We start from the raw sequence: 16,990 nt of genomic DNA, 5'->3' as shown, positions 1-16,990 counted from the left end.
CAACTTCAAACATACACATTTGCCATGATGAGGTATAACGCCGCATTGTCGAGTCCAAAGAAATCACCTTGGACCCTCTTTGTATGAACAATAATCTCAGCTATAATTTGCCTGACTCTTTCAGCTCTACTATCAGATACTGGAGATCGCATGGTTCCACACACGCACAAGTGTACAACAATAGAACTTTAACACGGACTATAGCTCAAGTTCATAATAACTGTAATTTACAGTTGAATATTATAGCTGTATAATTGTATAGCTTTAGAGTTTCTCAATGTTTTTTTCAGTGTCTTTTAATAGCTTTCTATGTTCTTAATGCCTTTTGAAGTCAATCCCGATGAAACATGTTGTGTTTTCAAATAAATCTCAATTTGTTATAATTCTCAGATTTTTAGTCAGTTTATATTAAAATGAACATATCCAACCTCCGAGTTAATAGTAGTATTCACACACACACACACACACACACACACACACACACACACACACACATAGTTAGTTAAATATATAATATATATTTAACTTTATAAGTTAAATTGTATTAGCTTCACCATGTTTTATGCTGAAGAAGTTACCACATAATTAGTTGAAAAATTAGTAGGTTTTGTTAAGAACTGCTTTAGCATTTATTGCTAATAAACTCCAGTCATTAAAAATCAGTTTTCTTTCAGAATATTCTTATGGTTGTGGTATTTATTCTCCTAACGTGGAGAAGAAATACCACAGTAAATTCTGTTTGGTAGTATATCATACATTCTGGGTCTTACCTGGAATGTACAGTGCCCCCCCCCCCCCCCCCAATCCTGTTTTTGTAACTTTACTACCACTTCCCCCTTTTACCCAAAAGAAAATAAATAAATAAAGAAAACAGAGCGAAGGCTCTGTTTTCTTTATTTATTTATTATTTTTTTTATATATACAGGGTTTTTTTTTTTTTTTTTTTTTGCTTTTCTTCTCAGTTTGTCCTCAACATATAACCAACTAAACAATAAAATCCCTTTACTCTCATCCTTCATATTACTTTGCTTTGATTTTTATTTTTCCCGGTCATAATCTCTTGTTGAAAGCAGCTGCTCTGAGAACATTGCAGGTGGATATCTATAGAAACAATGAATTGTGATAATTTTCTTTTGGTGGAAATGCTTACTGAAATGATTACTTATCTATAGTTAGTATGTTAACCTTTTATTTTGTGAAATACAACTCTCTTAATTTTGTTGATATAGATAATGAGGGTGCCACCCCATGAATTACGTCGAAGATTATTTATTACTTTCCGTGGAGAAGAAGGGCTGGATTATGGTGGAATAGCCAGGTAATTGCTATTTTTGTTCATTCTGTGTGTTGCTCTCAATCATGCATCCATTACGTTAAGTCTAATGCAAAAAATAAAATAACATAAAAAGTTTTGAACTGAAATATAAGAACTTTTTTTTTAAAATTGTAATAATTTGTCAAACCAAGCTTCAACTAAGCATTGGAAAATATAACACCAGTTGTGGAAGGCTAGATGGCTAATATCCCTTTGTAAATTTTATTTTGCAGTAATTTTGTTTACACAGTTGTTTTGTTGATACAATACAATAATGTTTTTTTTTTTTTTAAGCATCTGTGTAGTTTATGTCCTTTCAATGGATTTCTATAGCTGACTCTAATGCAAACTTATATGAGCTAAAAAAATGCTTTGATATTGAAGAAAGTTTGTTATGGTGAATTTCCTATTCATTGATGCTATCAGATATTTTAGTAGTTTGTCATTTGTGATTTCTCTGTTGTAGTATTGACTCTATATATATAAAAAAATGAAGCCCTGCAGTATAATGACATTAATTAGTGGTATTAAAGTTTAATAAATAAGCTCATGAATAGATAATATTTTTTTTGTAGGGTCATGAAAAATATTGTCACAGGTATAGCTATTATGTATTCAGACTCGTGACAATCATGTTTAGCCTCTAGTGTAGGATTCTCAGATTATTGAACTCTTAGCACATTCACATATTACTGATGTACCACAGATTTAACATCTTTTCATGAGCTGGATTGTCACTTAAAAAAAATTAGAACTTTATTAAGATATTTTCAAGTGGACTAATATTGCCAGTTTTAGATTCAGGTTATGTACTTTTTTTTATTATTATTATTTCACAGCAACTCGGGTTTTTTTTTTTCTCTGAAGCAAACTAACCTTAATTTTGTTGATAAAAATAAAATAAAAATACAGCTTCAGCAGAAAACCCATTATGATTAGGTTAGGTGTTATTTTTTTCTGAATGGGAATTATGAGGATTTGAAAAGGCAATATAAAGAGAACATTAAAAAAAGGGGGAGGTGGTAAGAGAAATAATTTCTAGGTTAATTTATTTAAATTATTTCCTCTTCCTTTCTTATTTCCTTCTAGAACAAATAGATCTATTGACAACAAAATAATATTAAATTCAGCATCCATAAACTCCACAAAATCCAGAAATGTCCAATCACTAAAATGAAATACTACTATACTGATCTCACTCACAATAACAAACTACAGGAAATCAGCCAAAAACCATCCCTTAGTTGATGCTGCAATGAAAAATTGGTTATGTACTTTCATAACTGTTCATGTAACAAACTATTCCTCTTTTAATTTGATTTTGCTATAGTCCATAATTAAAAGATGTCAGTAAGTAAGCTAGATTGCTGGAAGAAAACCTCTAAATTTGTCTTGAGAAACCTGATTGGAGAAAACCAATCAGGTTTCTCACCTAATATCCTATCCTCACCTTCATATGGTGCAACTCGGCAATAATTATCTGCCTGAGTACTGAAAACAAGTGTGAACAGGCAATTTGTGACATAGGTGACCATATTGTATTCTGTATTAGCTTAAACCAAAAATGATGGTGAAATATGGTGCAGTATCATGCTGACAATGTTGTCGTTAGATTAAAGTCCCCAGTTGGTTTCATTTAGAGAACTAAGGTGAGGTTTGTGAAAAGTCAGCCACTGAAACAAACACAAACTAAACATCAACCGAATTCATGACAGACACCATCATCATAAGAAGTATAGATGGGAAAGGAAGGAAATTGGCAAAAGAACTAGGTACCATGTCGACATAATTGCTTTTGCTGAGACAAAAGACAAACGTGTGGTGTTCTGCTAAATAATAATTATAAGTTGCCATATTCAGGCAGTTTATTTTATTTATTTATGTTTATGGTTACATGAAACTGGTAAGTGAAGAGTACAGTCATGATTTCCAGCAACAAATGATGAAAATCTTAACATATAAAAGTTCATTACATAAAAGGCACAACCAGCTTTCTAAGTCTTTCCTTTTTTTTTTTAAATAAAGCAAAAGTAACTTGTCATAATCAAGCCAGTGGCAATTATCATCCTACTGTAACAAGTATGACAAGGCTGCATGTTCTCACAACGCTTCACAATATAAATGAAGCTGTATCCTAGGTTTAATTAGAGAGCAGTTGTGTCTTGTGTGAGAAAACTTGATCCATTAGAGGGGACCCATTTCACATTACATCATCTTCTAACACGAGGAGGAGTTCTGTTGATACCATTACGAGGGCTATGAGAGTGACTACGAGAACAACGTCTTCATGGTGAGATGGGGCCGTGATCTTCTGTTTCTTCTATAACCACCGCCACACCAACCACAGGTCAAGGTCCAGGCTGGAAAACCAATTTAAGGCCTCATCCGTCACTTTGTGGATGTCCTGTAGGCCACCACAGTGAAATTGGCGCCTTGGGCAGTCATACACAATATGAGTAATCGTCTGAGCCATGGGAGAACAATCACAATAAGGGTGATCTGATAGCCTCCATTTATGTAGAAGGTAGCCACATCTGCCCTGACTACTTCTGATCCTGTTTATTGATGACCAAATCTTCCTAGGAAGATCAAAACCAGGCTGCAAAGCACAGGGATCTTCTACCAGGAAGCCATTTTGCTATACGTTCACTGATGTATACATCAGTGAACGTATAGCAAAATTTTAAAATTTTTTAAAAATTTTAAAATTTAAAATTTCAAAATTTAATATTTTAAAATTTTTGCTATACGTTCACTGATTTTGCTATACGTTCAGTGAACGTATAGCAAAATTTTAAAATTTTTTAAAAATTTTAAAATTTAAAATTTCAAAATTTAATATTTTAAAATTTTTGCTATACGTTCACTGATGTATACATCAGTGAACGTATAGCAAAAATTTTAAAACCACTGAATATTTTTGTTGCCTTTCGACCGTTTAGAAAAATCTCCACCTTTCTCGCTTCTCCAAAGGACAAGCTTCCACATCTTAATCATCCAGGTGTCTACCAGATTCCGTGCTCTTGTGGATTATGTTATTTCGGACAAACGGGAAGATCTGCCTCCATTCGGCTAGAAGAACACCAATCTTATATTGAATACTTTAAACCTGAAAAGTCTGGACTTGCAGAACATGCCATCTTCACTAGACACAGAGTTCATTGGAGAAAGACAAGAGTTCTTCACAAAAGTCAGTTTCTCATGGAACGCCTTTATAAAGAAGCATGTGAAACTCTACTTCATTCTCCTAACTTAAACAGATCCGACGGCTTACGTCTATCCCCTTTATGGGAGATAGTACTTTACAAATCAGCTAATCTTTCCTAACTTTTTATTGTATTAATTTTTTTTTTTTTTTTTTTTTTTTTTTTTTAGGAAAGTTATTGACCTTTTTAGTTATCTTACACCAGCTACTTAGGTGGCGCTTTTTGGAATTGTCAGTTAGTGTTTAATTTTTGTGCCTAATTGTACTGAAGATGCCTGTGACACACAGGCGAAAATTATACTATTAAATAATATTTCTACGTGAGTTTTTCCGTTATTTATTATGTATAGTTATGTCTACTCACGGTTTACCTCTTTTAAAACTTATACATATACTTGCTTGATCTGGTATTGAGGTAGATCATACACGTAGATGTTAAAAAGTATAGGGGTTAACACAGTGATCTGAGGAAGACTGTTCCAAAGGAATCTTGGCCTGCTCTTTTTTCCACCAATATGGACCCAGATCTTTCTGTTGGAGAGAATAGAATCAAAAAGTTGTAAAGTTTTTTTTACACTTTATAATATTTCCTAGTTTTTGGAGGAGGTTCCTGATCCAGAGAGTGTCATAAGCAGATGTTAGGTCAATGAAAGTGGCTCCACATTTAAGTTTCTTCTGGAAACCTGCTTCAATTTGAGTTGCCAGGACCTGGTCACAGCAACTTATTCCTGGCTTGAAGCCAGCTTGTTCAGTCGGGAGTGCTCTTTCGATGAGTGGTGAAATTCTTTTAAGGAGAATTCTTTCAAAGAGCTTAAAGATGGTGCAAAGCAAGGAGATAGGTCGCAGTGTTAAGTTCTGAATGAAACTGAAATTTAATACATTTTATGTTTCCTTCAGACGTAACACGCATTAACATTTCTGGGGCCAATATTGATATATCAGATGAATAAAGTTAATTGTAATTTATCAGCAACACTAATAATTTGAATAAATACTTATCTGTATATTGTGTTGTAAACTATTAATGTAAATTTTCTAATGCTTAAGCTATGTTAACTTTGTGTAAATTCTTGTGCATTGCTTGGAGAAAGTTAATCGGATTAGATACTGATGGCCAGAAGCTAAACATATGCACCAAGTAGGAAGTGCACGTAACCTAGCTCGGCATAGCTTAGTGATCTCAGTGGCGATCGGAAACTCCGCTCCGCTGAAGTGTCTATGGGAAGTTCGCCAGTCAACGAATAATCCAGCGGAGCGGAGTTTCCGATCGCCACTGAGATCGCTAAGCTATGCCGAGCCAGTTTACCAGAGAGCGCCGAGCACCCACCTTCTTTGGTGGACATATGTCTAGTTCGGACCTATCAGTAGAATAATGCAGATAAAGTCAACTGAAGAAGGAACCAAGAATCAGAAGTTCTGTCGTGATATATGTGAAGGTCAAATAGTTCCCCAGCCTTTGGTAATGTGGAAACTTTGATTTGTTTAGTAATTGTGTTAAAGAAGGAAATCTGTAATTGTAAGAGGGACATTAGGTTTTGACGGCTACAATTAATGAAAGGACTTTAGTGATTGTGTTTAAGAAAGTAGTGAAACTATAAGTTTTGAATGAAGGAATTTGTGTGTAAACACATAGAGCTAACTTTGTTGTTGATAAGTGAATAACCTTTAGCATTGAAGTGTATAAAATGCATGATTGACCTTAGATAGAATTTCCTACATGAATTGATGTTTTTACATGTTATGGGAGAATTAGAAAAGTTGGATAATTATACTTATTCCTTAAAGTTAGTGCAATTATATGTCAGTATTTGTTCATAATGTATAAACTGTCTGATTTGTGATTAAATGTTTTTCTTTAAGTTTAATTGATGACTTGCCTGATTTTCTTTCTATTGCACCACTCATTAAGTTTGAACCACGGCGGGAGGTAAATTACAAGGAAGGCCATGACTGTGAATTAAGTTTTAGTTGCTTGATAAGGTGTTTACGAGATCTAGCAAAGATCTCGAACTGCCCATAGACACTTCTTGATAAGGTGTTTAGAATTTATCAGAGGTGTTTACGAGATCTAAGACAGTGTGCTAAACTGAGTTCTGGTTCCTTGATTTTGCACTGTTCAACAATCTAGGATTCAGGGTGTCGCAGTATAATAGAAATTTTCCCTGAATCTGAAAAGGAATCACCACCAGTATTGAAACAAAGGAATTGGTGTTGCCTGACGACAATCCCTATGTCTTCTATCCACGTAAACTATTCTTAAAATTGGTTAATGGCCCAGATTGAATATTGAGACTGCTTAAGAATTTAGGTATGTTAACTTGATGCACTGAGCAAGGTATTTTATTGAAGTTAGGATAAGGAATTTATATGAGGGGATAAGCTAGGAAAAGATCATTATAAAAGCAACATATATATACATATATAAAGAAGAGTACGGAGATATTACAGCAGGTTTTTCACATCATTTGATCTTTCCCTGGTTTCGGCACAGCAATTATGTTAGCTTCTGGCCACAGCTTTGGTAGTTTACCAGTCATGGTGATTTCTGAGAAAAGGGCGGCCAGCCATGTTGACCAAGATGTTTTAGGAACTCAGGGAGTATACCATCCACTCCTGCAGCTTTGTCATCCTTGGTAAGTTTTAAGGCTATTTGTACCTCTTCCAGAGATACTGGGTGTACGAGTTCAGGAAACTCAGGATTTGTCTAGTGGAAGCTTGTACAGCAATTTTCCTGGTAGAGCTGGGATGAATCTTGGAGGTTTTCAATAAATGGTTAGCCATTTGATCAGGAGTTATCTCTGTTGTTTTGTGTGTTGTTGGCTCTGCTCCACCTAATTTCTCAAAAGTGACCAGCTTCTCCAACTAGATGTGACGAAATCGAGTTCATTGATGGTTGAGATCCATCTTTCCTTTCTGTTTTTATCCAGGGTTGATACGAGCTCCTTAGCAATAGTTGGATCTTCAGATTCTTCATATTTGGCTAGGAGTTCCTCACTTTCTCTACTACGACATGGGATACATTGTTTTCTGTAGCCTCTATGGATAGAAGCTTTTGCTGCAGATTTGAGTAGTTTAACAAATCTAGGATAGCAATTAGGAGTGGGTGGAATTGCTCTAATGGTTTGCTCGATTTGTTTCTGAAATGCAGTCCATTTGGACCTGCAGAGATTCCATCTAACGATTGGTGTTCTGCTGATGACTGGGATTGATGTTCCTATCTCTATTAATGTAGGACAATGTTGACTATTAGGGAATCTGTTAAGGTCGGTTCTGGTTGATGGTAGAAGGTGGTCTTCAGAGTCTTTAGTGACTATGCACAGATCTGGGGTGTAGGTTCTGTTCCATCTGGCTGAGTAAAGAGTGCCATCTTGCTTGGCATCATAATTCAAATTCAGGCAGTAGTGATTTGAAAGGAGTAGCTATAGCATTCAACACCAAATGTGAAGGTAAACTTATTGGCAGTGAGTCAATTTCAAGTAGATATGGCCAAATTTCAAAATAGAGAAATGAAGAATGATATTTATTTCTGCCTATTGTTCCACAGAAAGTTCTACTAAGGAAGATGTGGTTGAATGGTTTAGACAGAGAAGGCAGCTCAGGAGTTGCAAAACAACAGTGAAGGAAATTAATCCCAAGCATATAAAAATATTTTATAAAATTTGAGGAAAAGAGAAAAGCTAATAATAAGTACATCTGTATATCTATTCAGGACATGGACTATACATTACTATCATTATGTTCCAACATATTCACCTGGAGTGAAAGCACACACAAAAAATAAGAAAAGTGTCATTGACTATGGTATTATTCATAGTAATATTTTCACACTAGTGCAGGACAAAAGAGTATATGGTAGACTTCAAATAGTTTTGAGCAAAATGAAAATGAATATTATATCGACAAGAAAAATGTGTAAGGAAATACAAAAAGAAACAAAGTTGAACCAAATATGAGCTGTAAGTCCAAGTATGTCAATATTGTTAGAGGAAAAAACATGTATGAATTTGAAAAGATAGACCAAACCCTGGAGTCTCACTAGCAGAACACTAATATACTCAAAGCGTGAAGAGTGAGAAAGTGAAAATAGTAAGTATATTACCTTAATATGATAAAATGAAGAAGGGCTCTGATGGCAAATTATTCAATGCATAGGGTGTGGAAAAGGAATGGAAGCGAGTTTTTGGGTGTGTGGAGTGAGTTTGCGGGAAGATCAGATTTGTACGAGAGGGATGGCCTACACTTTAATGCATTTGGCACCAGGAGTCTTGAAAAATATTAATTGATATAAGATCTCACACAGAGAGTCAGGGAAACTGACTTCTGATGGAAGGAATAGTCTGTGTGTGTGTGTGTGTGTGTGTGTGTGTGTGTGTGTGTGTGTGTGTGTGTGTGTGTGTGTGTGTGTGTGTGTGTGTGTGTAAGAGTGACAATGTTTGGTAACTGTGTTAATGATGTGAATGGTCATTATTATGAAAATGATTATGAATAGAGAACGATTCTACGTTTATTCACTTCAGAGCTATCAAGCATGTGTAACAATGTCTGCATTAGTAAGGAACTAGATAAGAACAGAGATCTTCAAGCTGTCAAACTGTGTCGTGTGGATCAAAGACAAGTCTATGCAAAAGAGCATGTAGGTAATTTATTATGTCTGTACACAAATGCTAGGAGTATCAGAAACAAAGGAGTAGAGTTTGTTGCCTTGGTTATTATATTGGAACCTTATGATGTAGGCATTAGTGAGACTTGGCCATTAGAAGAAGATGTACTAACTGGTATCGAGTGCAAAGAGTACAGTCTTTTTAGGAAGGATAGACAGGATTGGAGAGGAGGGAGGCTTGCTGCTAATCATAGCAAAAGTCTTGAATCCAGTTGGAGTCGAGACCTATGACTGCAATACTAGTAAAAATTTTTCATGTGGCGAGAGTTTGAAGCCATCTAGTGTGAGGTTGACTCTAACAAGATTAAATACACAGTGGGGTGTTATTACAGACTTAGGAGATCGGTTGCTAGTAACGAAGCACATCAACAAATAAATATGATGGGTACAAAGAGTAATTATAATGGGGGACTTTAAGTATCAGAACAGTGAATGAGTAGCAATGAAATCGCATGAGAAGAATGAAACTGAATTTATTGCAATATTATGAGACAACGTCCTCAAGCAGCATGTGACAGAAGGAACTCGAGGTCAAAGATTAGATGTGATTATAATGTCAGATGGGGTTTCAGTTAAAGACGTAACTATTCTGTCTCCAGTTGGTGACAGTGAGCATCGCACGATCACTGTCATCCCCCCCCAAGAAACCTTGAAACCTCAAGGATCAGTCATTTGCACATTGTTATTCAATCTGTACATTCATGACATTGGAAAGAAATTGGCATGTGACATACCGCTATTTGTTGATGATGCAATGCAAAGATCATCATCATCAAATTCCTGCTATGTACCCTCAAAGGGTGTACAGGATATGATAGTACTACATGAAAAAAATTACATCATTACTAACTTCCTATCTACAATATTCCTCCAAATCAGTCTGTTACTTGTCAAGACTCCAACATTATCAGATCTTATATTTCTATCGTCTAAGGCAGGGGTCGGCAACCTGCGGCTCGCGAGCCACATGCGGCTCTTTGGATGTGAAGCTGCGGCTCTTTAGTTCCATACGCAAATATTATTTATTTTATCAAAAAAAAAAAAAAATTAAAAATCGTTCTGAATCGATTAACGAGGATTAGGCACCGATTCTATCTCTCAGCCACTTGTACTCACTTTTCACCGCACCCCTCCCCCGTGACATGCATCGTCACTGTCGTCAGTCCGTCGGAAGCTCTCGGAAGTTTATATGTTTGGCAATTTTCATTGATTTCGGCATAGCTGGGCATAACACCTTTACTCATAAACTAAGTATCTAATATTTGTAGTATCTAACAAACTAGAGGGGAAGATATAGCGAATGCCGTGCAAAAATGCCTTGAAGACAATAAGATCTTGTGGCTCTTTAAAAACTTTTTAAAATTTTGTGGCTCTTTAAAAACTTTGAAATTTTGTAAATTGTAATATTTGACTCTTCCGACTCAAAAGGTTGCCGACCCCGGGTCTAAGGCAATTTGTACAGTATCAATTTATCTGTATCTTGGTCTTCCTCTGGGTCATTTCCCTGCCAACCTGGCAGAGAACACTTGTTTTGCTAATCTTTCCTTGCCATTCTGTTTAAGTGACCATACCCTGAGATTAGCTCTGCTAATGCATTCCTGGATGCTGACAATGTCAAGTTCTTTCCTAATATCCTCGTTTTTAATATGATATTTCCATTGATGCCATCTGTTCACGCCTATAATCTTTCTCAGGACTCTCATATCTGTGGTCTCTAGTCTTTGGTCAAGTGTTTTACTTCTGACCCAGCTCTCAGATCCATAAGTTAAAACTGGTTTGAACACTGTCTTGTATACAGCTAATTTAGTGTTCCGACTAATTTCTCTCTTATTCCATATGAATTTATTCAATTGACTTCTGACCATTCCAGCTTTGCTGATTCTGTTGTCTATTTCTGTATTTAATTTACCATCTTCAGTAATCATCGTGCCTAAATAGCTGAAATGTTTTACTTGTTCCATAGGTTCTCCATTCACAACACAGTTGACATTTTCAATGATTTTACCTATTTTCATTGTCTTTGTCTTTTTATTGCTGACCTTCATACCATATCTATCACAACAGCTATTCAATTTAGTCAGAGAATCTTGCAGACTTGTAGCAGATTTATTTAGAAGTATAACATCATCCGCATAAAGCAAAGAGCTAACATTAACATCTCCAATTTTGATATCATGTTTAATACCACTTTCCTTCATAATGTGATCCATATAGATAATGAATAACAGAGGGGGATAATGTACATCCTTGTCTCACACCAGATTTAACATTAAACCATCTTCCTGTACTTCCTTCAATTCTAACTGCTGACTTACAACTAAAATAAAGACTAAGTATTGCTTGATATAATGCCCCATTGACACCATATAACTGCAGCATATTGAATAGATTCTCTCTTGGCACCTTGTCATATGCCTTTTTCAGATCGACAAAACTTAAATACAGATCTTTGTTACATTCCCATGCTTTCTCGACTATTTGTCGTAAAGTGAATATCTGATCCTGACAGCCTCTATTTGGCCTGAATCCAGCTTGTTCTTCACCAAGCTTTTCTTCCACAATTCTTCTCAACCGTTTCTCAAGTATACTTGTATATATCTTGCCGGGAACACTCAGTAGGGAAATACCTCTGTAATTCTCGCATGCAGTTTTATTTCCCTTTTTTTTTTTTATATATTGGAGCTACTATGAGAGCTCTACTCCAATCATCGGGAATTCGTCCCTCTGTCCAGGCCTTCTGAACTATGCAGTGCAGCCACTGTAAGACTTATACCACCATACTTCAGCATTTCTGGTCGAATATCACCTACTCCTGATGCCTTTCCACATTTCAAGCCTTTGATGGCTTTTTCTACTTCAAGTATGGATATGTTCCTGACTGCATGCCTGGTCAGTGTTTTTTACCACTATGCTGTCATCACTGCTTGTTTCATTTAGAAGTTTTTCAAAGTAATTACTCCATACTTCAAGGATATCTTTTTCTCCCATTTTCATGTCACCTTTATCATCTCTAACTCCTTTTACAGCACTCTTTCCTCCATTCCTAAGCTTCTTCAACAACTTGCAGAATATTTTACCACCTTCTTGATATTTATTTTCTATATTCTTGCCAAAGTCCTCCCATGACTTTTGTTTAGCTAGTTTTACACAGCATTTAGCATTCTTGCATTTGTCTCACTATTCTCTAAGAGCATAAGCTGACTTATTTGACAGGAACTTTTGATATGCTTTCTTCTTTTCCTTCACTGCCTCTTTAACTTCCTGTGTCCACCAGGGAGTTCTGATTTTTTAATCCTTACAGACAACCTCACCACATGCCTCTCTGGCAGAATCAATCAATGCTTTCTTCAGAGTTTGCCACTGAATCTCCAAGGTTTGATTCCTGTTCTCAAACTCTTTCATTTTTTCTTCAATAATCTTTGTGTATTTTAGTCTACAGTTCACATCTGAGAGCTGCTCAGCTTTTATTTGCTTTAAAACTTTCTTACATGTTATTCTTTTCAATATGAAATTCAATTTTATCCTGTTCAAGACTAAATAATGATCGCATCCAATTTCAAATGCTCTGTACACTCTGATGTCCTGCACCAGGGAGAAAACATCACTATCAACAATAACATAGTCAATGAGACTTTTGTTATTCCTTGCCTCTTCTCTCCATGTGAATTTGTGCACATTTTTATGTTGGAACATAGTGTTAGTAAATAACTAGTCCATGTCCTGAGCAGAAATTCAACAGGTATTTGCAATTATTATTAGCGTTGCTCTTTTCTCCAAATTTTCCCAAAATATTTTTGTATGTCTCACATTCATTTCCTACTCTGCTATATAAATCCCTAACAAGGACCAACTTTTCCTTTTTCATTGTGTCAGTTGCTTTCTCTAAAGCCTGAAAAAATTCCTCCACTCCTACCTTAGTAGAACCTTCTGTGGGACCATAGGCACAAATAAGTCTCATTTTCCTGTTCCCCATTCTCATATTTGTACACATTACTCTACTTGAGACTGACTGCCTTTCAAGAAGATTAGCCTCATATTTTGTGTTGAATACTATGGCTACTCCTTCTTTTCCTAGATTGTCATAGGTAAGGTAATTAGGACTGCTTGCAGAATGATTTGAATGGGCTGGAATTGTGGGCATGTGAAATTGGCTGTCATTTCAATGTTAATAAATGTAAAATCATGCACTTTGGTGTGATCAGATATCCAGTGTCATATTATAGGAGGGTGTTCTGAAAAGTTCTTGGACCAACAATGAAAAAACGAATTTATAATTTCAAATTTTTTATTTTTTTTCAACACAATCTCTCTTAAGACTAATACATTTATACCAGCGATGCTGCACCTCCATTATCCACCCCTGTAGTGGTTCTCTGTAAGAACTGCAAAATACCCCTATACAGCTGCAATCACCTCTTGATTCGAAGAAAAACACTGACCAGTGAGGAAGATTTTTAGTTTTGGGAAGAGATATAAGTCAGAAGGAGCCAAATCTGGGGAATAGGGTGAATGTTCCAACAATTCATAGTGCAGATCCCTTAATTTTCTCATTGCCAAAAACACCTTTTTGGGCAGGTGCATTGTCCTGATGAAAAATGAATTTTTTCTTCTGCAAACTGGGTCTTTTCTCACGAATTTTTTCATCTAGTCTGGTTAAAAGATCAGAATAATATTCCCTGTTTATTGTTTTACCCTTTTCAAGATAATTAATAAACAAAATGCCTTTAGCATCCCAAAACACTGTTGCCATGACATTGTCTTCTTTGGCGCTGAACAACTGACTTCTGTCCATTATTTTGACTGTTGTTTGGATTCTGGTGTGTAATGGTGAATCCAAGTCTCATCCAAAGTAATAAATCGACACACAGAAAATCAGTTTTATTCTTGTTAAAATGCTCCAAGCACTGGTCAGAGATTTTCATGCGAGTGTGTTTTTGATTTGTGCAGCACCCATCTTGCGCAAAACTTTTTCATTTGCAATTCTTCATGCAAAATATATCCTACACATTCTTTTGAAATGCCTATAGTCTCAGCAATTTCACGCACTTTGACGCCAGTCATCCAATACCATATCGTGAATGGTATTGGATAACACCAGAAATCACTTGATCAATGATTTCTGGTGTTACACTTTTTGGATGTCCTTTACATGGATTATCTTCAAGGCTGGAAGTTCCAGGCCACATTTAAACTCTGCAGCCCATTTTTTAATTGTCGAAAACGAAGGAAAAGAGTGCTCATAAACTTTTATGTACTTCGATAGAATTTCTTTTGGCGTTAAACCTTTTACAAAGATTATAACCACACAATACTCAATTTTATCCATTTCAAGAAATACGGACAACTGGCTTCCGACAGTTGTATATAAAAAAAAAAACTACTTGATAGAATGACTTGCAATTGCACATTGATCCTTATGACAGATGTACCAACTTCAAAAATGATATTGGGATTGTGGAACAGATTATGTAAAGAGATTGAGAATTTGTAGACAAACTTCTGAAAGGGTTATAGACAATTTTTGTAGATTGAATTTTTCATTTTAGGGGTTTGGGGAAAGGATGCAGGGCCATCCATGAAAGTTGTGAATAAATGCTGTGAAGAAGTGGGTTAGAGCTAGATTTTTCTCTCATAGAGTATTGCATGATTAGAATGGATTTTAACTAATGCACTTTAGAAGGAATCAGATATGAAAGAATTGAGGTAAAAATTGATTATAAATATGTTCAGATTGTTTAGAGCAAATATTTTGAAAGATTGCTAAATGAAACAAGAAATGAACAGCAGTTCAAAATTTATGTATCTGAATAAATATGAAAGTTTTACAATGACTATTAAACATAAATCAGGATGCTTGATTAGCAACTTCAGTTCCAGATGATTGGAGTATCTCTCTTATAGCACTCATCATTAAAAAGGGAAATAAAATTGAATGTGACAGTTACAAAAGAATTTCCCTAGTTCTGTGTAAGATTTATGCAAGCATACTTGATGTAAGACTGAGAAATATTGTAGTAGATAAACTTTGGGTAGAACAACATGAGTTTAGGCTATATAGAGCTTGTAAGGATGTGATTTTTTTTACTTTATGAAAAATAGTTGATATTTGTTGTTTTTGAAATATATCAGTGATATCAAATCCTATATTAAAATTGGGGATGTTAATCCAGCTCTTTACTTTATACAGATCATGTTATCCTCCTAAATAAACTCAGGAGAAGTCTGCAAGATTCTCTGACCAAATTGAACAACTGCTGTAATAAATTTGGTATGGAAATCAGCATTAAAAAGACGAATACGATGAAAATAGGTAGAAACATTGAAACACAATCAACACCTGATACAGCTCTGATTCTTTTACTTCAAAATTCTCCTAATACTTGCCTCCCTTTTGTATATTGCACCCCATCATTTACACCAGTATGATATATGCTGAATATCCTTTGCAACTACTATTCTGCTGCCATGACTATCCATCAGTGTCAACCTGCCATAATTATTCTTTCTCTTGCTTGTCATGTAGCAGAAAATTTCCCTTGAATTAACACTCAATCTCCTCTTATTCTGTACCTTTTCTTTCTTTACCATGCTCATCACCTTTCTAGCCTGCCCTTTGTACTCTTCATGGATCCAATCACCACCACCGATTTCACTATTCATCCATCTCACTCCTACTCTATTTTCTCATTTAACCCTTAGTATGCAGTTATACACTGCTTGTGTCAGATACTGCCTTGTGAATTTCCATGCATTGTTAACATCCTTACCACTTAGCTCATCTACCCAACATACTGAATGCTACCTGACTACAGAGCTTTGTATAATCACCCACTTAATATATCCATTTTTGGCAGTAATCTTTTCTTGTTTCATCATTTGCAACTGCATCTTGTGAAGTTATCAACAAATCCAAAAAAAAAACTCTAGTTGCTTCAGTCACATGCTGCTTAAGATATTTATCTCTCAAAAATTAAACAAACTCACTCACCTTGTTCCTATACACTATCTCCTCCTTCCATTCTATATTCCTGTAATTAAAGTTTCCCATATTGATCACCTTCTTTTTACATGCCAAACCAATTTGCCAAAGCATTTCAAAGTCAGTATTTTCTGCATTCCCTGACCTATAACACATCCTGTCGGATATACTAGCCTGTAAATTTCAACTTCAGACCACACAGATTCAAAATCTGTGCATGAACTATCAAATTCTACACTTTGTGGACACACTTTCTCTGCAATCATCAACAGAACCCCCCCCCCCCCCCCCACCTCCTTTCACATTTCTGTCCTGGAAAATTATATATCCTTCCATTTCTGTCTCTGACATCATGCTGTCCCCAGACAACCTTTTCACTTATTCCAATTACCTAATTATCAATCAATGGAACAAACTCAGCTCTCTTGTTTCGAATACTCCAAATTTGCATATAACATAACAATCCCTGTGTCTTTGAGGCTATTCTACCAGCACCAATATTCTTTATTCTAGCTGCTGTACCACATCTCTCTCTCTCTCTTCTGTCTGACCACTCTGGTTTCCCTGATCCTGACTCTGATTTCCATTCCTATCTGTCTCATCTTCACCTTTATGCATTCCATCACCTTGTGCTGCTGCAACCCCATCTTTAGCCTCATATCCATCTTTCTCATGTCATACAGTCTATTTAGTTATGCTATCCCGCTTCACAAGTGGACTCTGATCATTTACTATATTATCTTCTTGACTCTGTGCCTTCTCCGAAAACAATAGCCTTTCTAAATGCTCAACACCAACCATATTCAAATGCAATCCATGAACTTTAAACCA

At 35.7% G+C, this 16,990-nt stretch overlaps 1 protein-coding gene across 4 annotated transcripts in view; it reads left to right on the top strand.

Moving 5' to 3' along the window:
• Positions 1-16,990, top strand: part of Su(dx) (WW domain containing E3 ubiquitin protein ligase suppressor of deltex) — a 436,167-nt gene that overhangs the window by 318,536 nt on the left and 100,641 nt on the right. For all 4 annotated transcript variants that reach the window (XM_090407874.1, XM_090407872.1, XM_090407873.1 and 1 more), the window contains one exon: positions 1,230-1,318. In XM_090407874.1, coding sequence (XP_090264000.1) covers positions 1,230-1,318 — 89 coding nt within the window. The remainder of the gene's footprint in view (positions 1-1,229; positions 1,319-16,990) is intronic.

This window comes from Typopeltis vanoorti, chromosome 18 (genome assembly GCF_054136105.1).
Source record: "Typopeltis vanoorti isolate ZY-2024b chromosome 18, IOZ_Tvanoo_1.0, whole genome shotgun sequence".
Classification (NCBI taxonomy): Eukaryota; Metazoa; Arthropoda; class Arachnida; order Uropygi; family Thelyphonidae; genus Typopeltis; species Typopeltis vanoorti.
This window is presented reverse-complemented; position numbering and strand designations above follow the sequence as displayed.